At 35.3% G+C, this 13,195-nt stretch overlaps 1 protein-coding gene across 1 annotated transcript; it reads left to right on the top strand.

Moving 5' to 3' along the window:
• Window positions 1-3,788: 3,788 nt before the first annotated feature.
• Window positions 3,789-4,442, top strand: LOC145139371 (uncharacterized). Its single transcript, XM_079073217.1, has one exon. The coding sequence runs from the start codon at window positions 3,789-3,791 to the stop codon at window positions 4,440-4,442; it is 654 nt and encodes a 217-aa protein (XP_078929343.1).
• The last annotated feature ends 8,753 nt before the right edge of the window (window positions 4,443-13,195 follow it).

The raw sequence follows: 13,195 nt of genomic DNA, 5'->3' as shown, positions 1-13,195 counted from the left end.
AATTTATTATATTAAGCTGTGAATTTTATGTATTAAACAACAAATTGGTTGTATTAAGCTGTGAATTCACTGTATTAAACTGTAAATCGACTGTATTACAATGTGATTTTTTTAGGTCTTTGTAAGCTGTGAATTAACTGTATTAAGCTGCGAATTAATTGTTTTAAGAATTAACTGTATTAAGCTGTGATTTTTTTAGGTCTTTATAAGGTGTGAATTGTGATGTTTAAATGTTTCAGTTATTGTTTAGTTTTGTTAATGTTAGTTTTAACTATTATTAATAAGAAAATATAAGTTTTAAGCTGTGAATTCATAATTTTTTATAAGTTTTAAGCTGTAAATTAGTGTTTGAATCTATTAAGTTTAGAATAGGACTCTAAATGTATAATTTTTATATATTAAACTGTTAATTAACTGTATTAAGCTATAAAGCGACGGTATTAAACTGTAAATTTTTTAATGAATCATGTTTTTGCTAATGAAAATGAAATGAAAGAAAATGTTATACACATATATGATTTTCTCTAACTTTGAATAAAGTATGTAAACTTTAAATTGTTAATATTATGTAAATTAAACTTCAAGAGAAACATTATCCTCCAGATCTGAATGCATATATGTAAGTCTTAAGTTGATAATATAGTTGTGAATGTATACTTTTTGTGTATTAAATTGTGATTTTTTTTATGAAATTTTAAATTAACTATATTAAGTTGTGAATTGACTCTAATACGCTACAAATTTTTTGTGAATTTTGTGTTTAAATATGAATTATTTATGTATGAAGATTTGTATTCATTTTTTTGTGAATATATTTATTTTTTGTGTTATATAAATATGTAAAATTGTATTAATTTTTTATAATTATTTTGCATTAAACTTTGAATGAGTAAATTAATAGGTTTATTAAACTGTGAATATATAATTTAAGATGACAACGTATGATTTTATTTATACAAATCTAATTTGGAAGAAGGATGGTTGCGACGATGGAACAAGTGGTTAATGGCAGCATGTGGTAGTTGGTGGTGGTAGAGTTTATGTTTGACTTTTCTCAATATGTGAATTAATGTATAATGGAATTGTATTAAGTTGTGAATTTTGTGTATAAAACTATGAATGAACTGTATTAATTTGTGTATTTTATATAAAATTTGTGTTTGAATATAAATGAATGTGTGAATGAAAATATTAGGCTGTAAAAATTATAATTTTGCATTTTTCATACAAAAAGGTCAGGTTTTAACATATTTAACAAGTGCATAGTTAATAAATATTTGTGAAATGAGGGTTCTTAGAGTTCTTCACCTTTTTGGGTTATCATTTGAACCACTCCCTCTATATATATATATATATATATATATATATATATATATATATATATATATATATATATATATATATATATATATATATATATATATATATATATATATATATATATATATATATATATATATATATAAAAGTTCAAATAAAAACAGTAAATAGTGTAACAACGTAAAAATACTATGTTTATGTTATTATTCTATGATAAATGTTGTATACGTGCATTGTTGAACTAACTCTAATATAAATATTAACGTTTGATTTTTCATATATTCATTAGAATGTTATTATTCTATTATAAATTTATGTATGTGCATTTTTATAGTAAATTATAATTTTAGTTTTAACCTGTGAATATTCATTTATTCATTGCTGAATAATGACATAAAGTTGTGGATACAAAATTCATGCAGAATAAGAACAAAAAAAATAGTGTTTTTACGTTTCACACCATTTACTGTTTTTATTTGAAATATATATATATATATATATATATATATATATATATATATATATATATATATATATATATATATATATATATATATATATATATATATATATATATATATATATATTCAATTGTAGGATTTGTAAGAAAATGTTCCTGATATGTTGTTTTCTGACCCTACCACACCTAAGCATTACCCGAACCCACCCCCATGCACATGTTCAGTCACAATATTTCTGCTTTTATTCTGGCTACTGCCATACGATCTCGTTTCTTCTTGGAGTTTGGCACGCACGCCTTCCTACAAATACATAGTGTGTGAATAGGTGGAGCATTAATAGAGGGTAGTAGGAGTTGGCATTGTCGAATTTAATAAGAGGATTGGCATTCAATTCGACAAATCGAATATATTTATTTTCTTCTGTATTGCATACATATTTTACTCATCTTTGTGTGTGACTTCATTTTTTTTTTTCATTCAAATACAAGGTGCTTATTTCCGAAGAGTTGTCTCATGGACTGTCCTTGCCACTTCAACTAATAGATTTTGTCCACGAGACGTGATGCAGACCGTTTGTTGTGTATCGCATTTATCTTTCTCTATGATTGCTATCGATGTATTTGTATGACGTTTTTTACCTGGTTATAGAAGGTTATCCTTGCTCTGTCGAATGTGAAATAGTAGATTTTTATTTGGTATAAAATGTGTTATAAAACCCGATCCTATCCAGCCGATTCGTATGTGATAATGTGAAAGGTAAATAAAGCCCGGTTAGGTAACCTCTTCATTGCAATAGATAGAGCCCAATTTAAGTAACCGGGTCCTGTGAGGGAAATAAAGTCTAGTTCCCATTTATAGAACCGGTTTCCATGAGGCTCCCAACTCATGCATTATCCATCCCACATATCACCATTGATTTAATACAATACAAAGTTATCAGGCCGGCTTCCTGCTATCCGTTACTGTAAGTTAATTACATTTCCTCTGGTGTCAAGCTTGTGAAAAATCAATATTCTATGGTGTCAAGCTTCCAAGAGATGGGCCTTTGATCTCACATCTGTTCTACACGGATGATGCGATATTTGCCGGGAATGGGATCGCTTCAGTATTAAGAATCTGTCCCGCATCCATAAGTGTTTTCAAGTCTCGTCTGGATTGAAAGTAAATTTCTTCAAATCACGTTTATTTGGGGTCGGAGTCTCAAACTCAGAATTATCAGATATGGCTTGGGATGCTTACAAGGTGCGTTTCCGTTCACCTACTTGGGAGTTCAGGTTGGAGCAAACATGGCACTCAAGAAGAATTGGAAACCAATTATTGACAAGTTTTCATCCAGGCTCTCAAGTTGGAAGGCTAAATCCCTATCTTTCGGCGGACGCATTACACTCATCAAATCAGTTCTAGACAGCCTTCCCACATACTATATGTCATTGTTTAAAGCCCCGCAAGGAATTATTGGCCACTTGGACAGACTTAGGAGACAATTTCTTTGGGGTGGTGACGACCTCATAAAAAAGATACACCGGGTGGATTGGTCGAAAGTCACAACACCAATATCGGAAGGTGGGCTTGGCGTTGGATCGTTACACGCCCAAAATATAGCTCTTTTAGTTAAATGGTGGTGGAGATTAATGAACGAATATGAAAGCCTATGGACTAAGGTAATATCGAGCATCCATAATCTGAGAAATAAACCGGCAACTTATCTAGCAAGGAAATCTACCAACGGGGTGTGGTGCAACATTTCAAAAGCAATAAGCTCCATTGAAAGATATTGGCATTGTTAAGAATGAACTCTTCTCTCTTACTCCGGGATCGAGAGTAAAAATTATGTTTTGGAAGGATTTGTGGTGTGGTACTACTCCTTTTCAACAAAAATATCCCAATTTGTATGCAATTGAAACGCAAAAATGTTGTTCACCGGTAGATAGACTCTCGATCAATGGTTTTGCATAGTTGTGGAGACACGAACCAATAGGGACTGCCGAGTCAAATGAGCTGCTTCAAATGTACAGGGATATTGGTTCTTTGACAGTGGCAGGGGCATCCGACTTTGGGTTCCGTTTCAGGCTAAGCTCCATTGGGGAATACACAATCAAACTATTGAGAAAGTTAATTGAATCCAAACGGAGTTCTTACAGTGGCCAACCTATTTGGTGGTCAAAGACTATCCCTCTTAAGGTAAGATGCTTCATATGGAGGGCTGCTTTAGGAAAAATACCAGTGGCAGATACCTTAACACTAAGGGGAGTCAATATTCCGAACATTCTATGTCAAATGTGCAACAAGGAGAATGAATCAGTTGATCATGTGCTAGTCAAATGTTATTATGCCAAGGAGATACAAGAATGGATATTCGGCTGGTGCGGTATAGGCGATAAATCATTCACAAATGTGAGAAGCCTCATTGATTATGCAGCGGTGATCTGGAGTAATTGCCCTAGGAAGAAATACATTCTATCAACGGTGTTCTATAGTCTCATTTGGAATATTTGGCTGGCCAGAAATGAGAAAAACTTCAAGAAACTGGGAATGTCCTCTACAAAGGTTGCAGATAATGTGATTTCGTTAGCTTTTACTTGGTGCAAACACAGGGGGAATGTAGATTGCGGTAACTGGGCAGTCCGGAGTATATCACCTTTTTTGCATTTTTCTCCTTAATTGTCTGTAATGCTCTTTTCTTTCCTCTCATTGTAATTTTGGCTTGATCCTAGCTTCTTGCTAATCGGTGTCCTTTCTTTTATATATATACATCTTATTTGTTGTTTCAAAAAAAATTACATTTCCTCTGGCTTTTTGTGAAAGGATGGAATCCTTCAGCCCCATATATCATCATATAAGAAACAAATGGTTTCAATCATTAGAAATCGATAAACATCAATCTATATGCTAAATGACCAAATGTTCTATGTTGCACCTCTAGGCATTTATCAGGCTCTTCATCCTTCTTAATGACCAACAATACTTTTCTTGAATTTCTGTTTTACTCTTGTCCCTAGCTATTGGCATTTCCAGCCAACTCCAGAAACTAAACCCAACAAGATTAAGAAGATTAGAAGTTTTTCCATAGATCAAACCGATAAACTACTGTATATTAGGAAATATTATATGTCATGGTAAAAAAAACATTAATTGGTAAACGTATCCCTAAATCATACAGTAAGTTAGACAGGTGATATTCAAATCTATATTAAACAAAGGAGAACAGATAAGAGACATAACTTCGGCAACAAGAACTGAGTAACAAAGACATAAACATTAATTAGGATCAGCAGTAGGTAGGAAATTAAGAACAAACATATTTTTTTAAGGTATTCATCTAAAATGTAGAAATAAAGAAAAGAAAGCCATGAACAGAAAAAGAGAATTTGATATGCAAACAAAACAATGAGATTGATTACAAGAGCAATAAAGAAAATAAAGAGCTTCATATAGTACACAAATCAATCTTAACAATAGTCTTTGTTTTATAGGGATATTGTTTAGGATCGAGGTTTATTATGATATACGGTAAATATAATGCAATTTATTACAAAGTACGAAAAGAGAACTTGCCTAGGCAGCCTAGCTAAAAATTTCATATACATCGAAAAAAAACGCGCGCCATGCATTGTGTTGCTTGAATTGCTTCTGGTCTTGTTCAATATCTTCCTTCTTTCTCTTCAAGTCTTTAACTTCCTGAAATCATTCAACAAACATCCAATTCTTAATAAGCAGCAAACTCACTTTAAAATGTAAATCTGACCCTGAACCAATTATTTCACCTTAAATATATAGCACATGCATCTCTACTAGGGACCATAGTCCACAAATCCCCTGTACTTTGTTGGAGTAATTCAAAATTTGGGACAGTTTAGACCCAGGGGTATTTTAGGAAAAAATTCCTATTTTATAGTTTTTGTGTTAGACTAGGATTTGTTTTCATTCAGTATAAGTAGGATAACGGTTTTTTGTTTTGAATTAAGTTTTATATGCCCGTTTATTAGTAAAGCTTGGTGAACAAGAAATTTTTCCCGTAAAAGGTTTGTCACTGTTTCTCTTTTATTCTTCCTGTTTTCTTCCTTACATGCACCTTGGTGATTAAAGATTATTATCCAAGTTTCACTTACATACTTTTAGTCTCCAACATTCATCCTAGAAAATAATTTAATTTCAGTTATCACTACCTAAAAGTTTCAACGCATTTGAAGAGGCAAAATCAGAGAAAAGAAAAAAGAGCAAAAGAAACAAAAAAATAGCACCCATATGATTCAATAAACCACCCCACCACCAGCCAAAAGTCCCCAAATATTGAGCTTACTGGTGACAGTGTAAGGCCACGATGGCTTGAGTTGTCTAAAACATGAGCAAAGGGGACGAGGGATCGAGTGTATGGCAGCGATAGACTGAAAGCTTCACCGCCTTATAACGATTGCGAGTGTTAAGGGTGTTTGGAAATCCTTATTTAACGTAATAATTGCAATTTTCATAGAATTTTATCATTTCTTTTTATATAATAAACTGAAATCTAAAACGTTCCATCTAGCCACTACAAGAATAAGAAGCTACGGAGAGGACATACGTCGTTGCCATAGGTGCTTGCGTCGAATATGTAGTCGCCACAAGTGTAGAATATCAACCATAAAATTATATATGGATTAATCGCAAATAATAAAGCCAATTATTATTAAAGATAATTACTAAACTAGCCATTTTTACTAATTACTTTTTAGCTTTTAGCCAAAATTAGTCATTAGCCGGAAATAGCCCCAAAACTGTAGACTTCAGAATTACCTACGATCATCGCGCGGTCAAAGGCTGATTGACTATGCTTTTAGTGGGCTACCTACGGTTTGGTGGGTTGGCTACTGACTACTGTTTTGCGGCCCATTGGCCCAGAATATATAAAATTATAAAATTCATTTTTCTCATTTCTTATGTTTCAAGTCCAGAATTCTCTCTCAATAGTGCCTTCGAAAAATAATCAGGTTTGTCTCCGAATCTAGATTTTTTTTTTGTTTATCTTGTTTATTAGGGTTGGAAGTATAAGGGTTTTATTTATTTATTTATTTTTTTGTGGAAAAAAGCAAAAATAAAATAAAATTAAAATTAAAACTAAAACGTAGGTTCCTAAGAAACCCACGGTGTACAAGCCTTCAGTACACAAAACGTGCATTGAATATTTGTAAACCGTAGGTTTCGTTTGCACCTACGGTTTTCATAAAAAAAATTTGTTTGTTTGTTTGTTTGCAGCTTGTATAAAACTTCATATATAATGCATTGTTGTCACTACAAGAAGTCTGGGTATTAGCGGCGACGCCTGTCGTCGCTAATGGTTGAGGTTGTCGCCGCTAATACCTATAGCGGCGACATGTCGCTGCAGATGCGTCGACGGTAATGCTTCGTCGCTAATACACATCCAGACGCCGCTAAAGGTTACCTGTCGCCGCTATTGCTTTCGTCGCCGTTAATAGCCAGCCGTTGCCGCTGATAGTGTGTCGCTGCTAATACGCAGTTGTCGCCGCAAAAACTGTTTTGTTTTTATTTTATTTTATTTTTTTTTGCTTATTTAACATTAAATTTATAAAAAACAATATAACATTTATAAAATCTGATAACTTTTTATAGAAATATTAATCCATACACAAACAATCCAAAATATTAATCCATACCACCTAATTAAAGTATTCTTCCAAATTACAAAACATTTTCATAAAATCCTAAAGTAACTACTCGTCCTCATCATTTCCTTCATCATTTGGTGGCGGTAATGAGCGAAACCACTTTTCCAATGCTGCAGAACAGGTCGGGTCCTGTAGTATTGTTTGCAGCATTTCCAACTACAATGAAAACAAAATATATTACCAACATATCATAATAACATTATAATTTCCAAAAATTATACCATTCTACAAAATATCAACACATCAACATATCAAATACACTTAAACATACATCTACTTTTCATTATAACATTGTACTTTCAAAAAATTACCAAACTATAAAATATCAACATATCAAACCATAACCAACATATCATTATAGCATTCTACTTTCCAAAAATTACCAAACTACAAAATATCAACATATCAAACCATAATCAACATATCATTATAGCATTCTACTTTCCATTATAGCATTTATTTTTTAAAAATTACCAAACTACAAAATATCAACATATCAAATCATAACCAACATATCATTATAGCATTCTACTTTCCATTATAGCATTGTATTTTCCATTATATCATTATACTTTTCAACTTAAACTAACAATTACCTGTGATTGCGGTTGTTCTTGTGTCACTGGTTATTCCTGATCGTACATGGACACAACGGTTGGGGGTTTACGCCCAATGCCTCTGATATGTCCGCGTCGAACACCCAATATTCTTTCAAAATTGTTTTTTATATCAGTGGGTGTTAGACCGTTTGCTTCAGAAGTAGCTTGGGTTCGTTGGTTGATCTCCTGGAGTAAAGCATTCTGTATTTTAAAAAATAATAAAAATCATAAAAATTAGATTACTAAATACCCTTAACGATATAAACACTTATATGAAAATATAAATTAACCACTTACGTATTGTTGCTCGACTGCAGGGCTATAAAATACCCCTTGTCGATTGGAATTAGCCTTACGAAAAGCTTCAATTCGACTGATATCCTATTTAACATTAAAAATTAGTTTACTTATACTTTAAATAAATATTTAAATATATCATAACTTACTTCTTTGAAACATGCATTGCTGTATGAGCTCGACCCCCCTCTGTTTACAACTACTTGTTTTGCACGGCATTCTGTGTTTGACGCCGAACGCCTTAAAAATTCTGGCGTTTGAAAATGTTCGACTGCCTTTGCCCAATTTTCACGTGAATCAATGCTTCGCAACAATTGAGCACGCTCGTGATCCATGTTAACCTTATCCAAATCAAATTTATTCTGCAAAATACAAAAAATTTAGTTAATTAAATAACAATCACAACTAAACTTAAAATTGTATTCAAGTTACCTTTAGATGCACAACTGTTGCATTCCTTAAGGCGGAGGAAACATTGTCCCAACCAGATACGTTCAAAGGGATGTTGTTCCACAAATACCTCCAAATTTCATGTGTGAACCAATTACCACGCTTCCCGACAGGGGAATATGTGATCTCCCTGTCAAAATCCAAATCCACGGGCTTTCCCTTGTTTGCCCGTATCAACTTTCCCAGCTCGATATTTTTTGACATGCCCCTTCTTTTTTTTGGAATCTCGGCTGAAAAAATACAATTAAAAATATTTGTCACGATAACTTATTATAAAATAATAAAAATAGTTAATAAATATATCATAATAAAACTCACCATCCTGTTCGTGATGACCACGACCAAAGCCTACTGGAGGTGGTGGATCCCCGGCCCCATCACCTCCATGTCCAAGCCCCATAACATCGGCCATCATGGCCAAGAGTATCGCCCAAGTAAACTTCATCTGTAGCCTGTAAATTACAAGATGTACAATATAGAAATACAATATGAATAAAAGTTAGTTACCCTGCGAAATTGTAAGATATACTGTGACATCCCCTAATTTCTCGGTCAGAAAAGACCGATTTAATTTATGCTTTTTAAAATAAAATCAGACAAATCTTTTTAAAAGATGTTGCGGAATTGGTCCCCAAACAACATATGATAAAAGTTTATCAAAACCCTTCATTAAGAAGGTATATATTTTCCATATATATCAAAACTTCGGGATGTTATGTTCCGATACAGATCAAAAGCATAAACATGACATTATAAGCCTTACTACAGTTATTTACAACTACTGGCCTATAATCCAAAAATCTATCTTCGTCCTCCAACTATGCTCGGGGTCTACTACCTGTAACATAAAACGCTGAGTGGGTCAGGCTTGGGAGCCTGGTGAGCATATAGGGTTTTCAACCCACAGTAATAATAAACTTATTAAGTTCACCAATCAACAATAACCTTGATTACCCGTTCCCGTTATCCTCACTTTACGTCCCTAAACACTTTTCACAAGGGACCTAGCCTAAAGAATATCATCGGGATGGACACTACTGCTAAGGGGTTTCCTCAGCCATACATGTCCTAAAGGCAACCATGAGGGGGATGGAGTACAGCGAATAAACACCCAAGTTCATTAACACCTACAAGTTGCGGCCTGCTAATGTTTCCCACTGGACTGTCTAGAAAGTCCGTGGTCGTCATCCAAACTCCGCTAGATGACTGAATCTCAAATCACATCGAGACCTCTCATCACTTTAGTTTATCACACACCAACTATCTACCCATGTTCTACCCAACATATTTGTAGATAAAAATACTTATACAGTTTAAAACTTGTATAAAACATCAACTCAACAGTCACCTCAAATAAACAATTAATATATTTACACATAGCACGTATTATAAGGTAAATACTTCATATCTATGTGTAAAATGAAAGTGACTATACACTCACATGTTTTGATGAAAATCGGGCAGCAATTCGTTTCCTAAAACGTTCGTTCCTAATAAAACCGGGAGTTTTATTCAGAAACCGGGCTCTGCGAGGGCCGGGTTTCGAAACCGAAAAGATAAATTTTCCGGGCTTCTCAGGCTCTTCGTGGCGTATTCCGGGGGTTATAATCGATACCGGGACTTTGGGGAATGTTAAGATGAAGAAAATATGAAGAAAGGGGTGAAAGATGGTGATTTTCTAAATGTATCCGAGAAAGCTCGCATGACCCTTCTATTTATAGGGGGTCCGAAGTCGGTCTTAGAAGGGGGAGTCATCAGGCGAGGACACGCGGCAGCAGGGCGAGGGTGCGCAGCACATGGCTCGCATGTGCGAAGTCTCGGTGGCAGCCGCTGATTGGACCGAGGTCTAGTCCGAGACTTCGGACGTGGGCTCCTTCTGCGAGACTCGGACACAAGGAATAGGGCACGCGTCGGACTCCTAGTGGACCACTTCGGATCAGCTCACGAGATCGGATGACTCAGCAGCTCGGACACGTGGCACACATGACTCACCAATTTCGGACACGTGGCACAATCTAAGCGAGGGTGGCGTGGCAAAAACGTGACTATGCGTATTTTCTCGATTTTTGTGCAAAAACTTCTAAAATCCATAACTTTCGCATACGAGCTCCGTTTTTGACGTTCTTTATATGCACGCGTAGGTAAAATTACGCTCTACAACTTTCCTTTAGACTTCGCCGGCTAATTTTGACTTTAATTTTTATATTATTATTTTTAACAGACCGGGACAGGAAATCCGTTAAAAATTCATAACTTCTTCATCCGACGTCCGTTTTCGTCAGACTTTTTACCATTGAGCTACTAATGACGAGACCTTCGATTCCCGTTTAGGTCGTGTCGGCTAAAAATCACTCGATCTAAAATTCGAGTTTTTAGCTGTCTACTGCTAAGCTGAAACTTCGAAAAAGTATAACTTCCTCATACGAAGTCAGATTTGGGCGTTCTTTTTATACTTACTCTCATTTTAACGAACACTACGAGTTTCGTTTAGATCACTAAGGCTAAAAAGTAGTTTATCAAAAACTCACTTTTTACGACATTCGGCCCCGTGCCGGTTTGTCGCGAAACTTCGACAGGTCATAACTTCTTCGTTATAACTCGTATTTTGGCATTCTTTATATATCCGTAATCCTTGTCACGCCCACTACAAGTTTCTTAATATATATCGGCTTTATCTAAAATTTTAATTTTGACGCTCATTTTTATTCTTAATTAATTAAACCCTAATAATTAAGCATAAAACACATAAAACACATAATATTCACATAATTCCTTTTCATTTCTCCAAAATGAGTCACAAAGGTTAACCTAGACTATTATGTGAATATTAATGCCTAGCCTAAAAACACGGGCATTACAATTCTCTCCCCCTTAGGATGATTCTGTCCCCGGAATCACACATCAGCAAACAAATGCGGGTAGCGACTCATTATGTCACTCTCCGTTTCCCAAGTGAGATTTGGCCCATTTGTATGTTTCCAACGCACAAGCACTAAATCGACCATCTTTCGCAGCAACTTCTTAGTCTTACGGTCAACAATTGCCTCAGGTTCTTCGATCAACCTCTTGTTTTCATCCAACCTTAACTCAGAAATGGGAATTATGTCGGGCACATCTCCCGTGAACTTTCTCAAATAACACACATGAAAGGTGTTATGAATACCCTCTAGTTCTTCCGGTAATTCGCGCTTGTAAGCTTGATTCCCGATCCTCTGAAGAACTCTAAATGGTCCAATAAACCTTGGACTCAATTTTCCTCTTTTACCGAATCTTATAAGTCCCTTCCACGGCGAGACTTTAAGTAAAACCGAATCTCCAACTTCGAAGGATGTCGGTTGTCTTTTCTTGTCAGCATAACTCTTTTGTCGATCTTGAGCAGCTAACATCCTTTCCCTTATCACTTTCAACTTTTCAGCAGTTTGATGGACTATCTCTGGTCCCATAAACTGCTTTTCCCCAGCTTCCAGCTAGCATGATGGCGTTCGACACTTTTCTCCATACAAAGCGTGATAATGTGCCATCTTGATGCTCGAGTGGAAACTATTATTATAGGAAAATTCTACTAGAGGTAAGTGTTCATCCCAGTTACCTTGGACTTCTAGGGTACATGCTCTCAGCATATCCTCCAATGTTTGAATCGTTCGTTCGCTCTGACCATCAGTTTGCGGATGGTAAGCTGTACTCAAACACAACTTGGTACCCAATTCCTCCTGTAGACTTCTCCAAAACCTTGAGGTAAAACGGCTGTCACGATCGGATACAATAGTTAACGGAACACCGTGTAGCCTCACAATTTCCTTCACATAAGAATTCACAAGTTTATCCATAGACCATTTCTCGTTAGCGGCTATGAAATGCGCACTCTTAGTGAAGCGATCAACGACCACCCAAATCATGTCGTGACCGTTCCTTGTTCTGGGCAGTTTAGTGACAAAATCCATAGTGATATCTTCCCATTTACCCATGGGTACAGGTAAAGGTTCTAAACTCCCATACGGTTTCTGATGTTGTGCCTTAACCCTAGCACATGTTACACACTCGGCCACATACTTAGCAACATCGAGCTTCATCGTCGGCCACCAGTAATAGGGTTTTAGATCCCTATACATTTTCGTACTGCCGGGATGAATCGAGTACATGGTTTTGTGAGCTTCTTCCATCAGAAGACCTCTTACTCCTCCCGTCTTAGGTACCCAAATCCTATCTCTGAATACCTTCAATCCCTGACCGTTTGTATCAAACACAAACTTTTTTCCCAAACGTTCCTCCTTTCGGTCATTCTTCTCCAAAGCTTCCTCCTGAGCTTTCTTTATACTTTCCACAATTGTCGAGACGACTTCAATTCTCAACGCTCTTGGCCTTCTCTTTTCAAGATTTACCTTCCGACTGAGAGCATCAGCGACAA

The sequence above is a fragment of the Lactuca virosa genome, chromosome 9, assembly GCF_052849685.1.
Source record: "Lactuca virosa cultivar CGN04683 chromosome 9, Lactuca_virosa_CGN04683_v6, whole genome shotgun sequence".
Lineage (NCBI taxonomy): Eukaryota > Viridiplantae > Streptophyta > Magnoliopsida > Asterales > Asteraceae > Lactuca > Lactuca virosa.
This window is presented reverse-complemented; position numbering and strand designations above follow the sequence as displayed.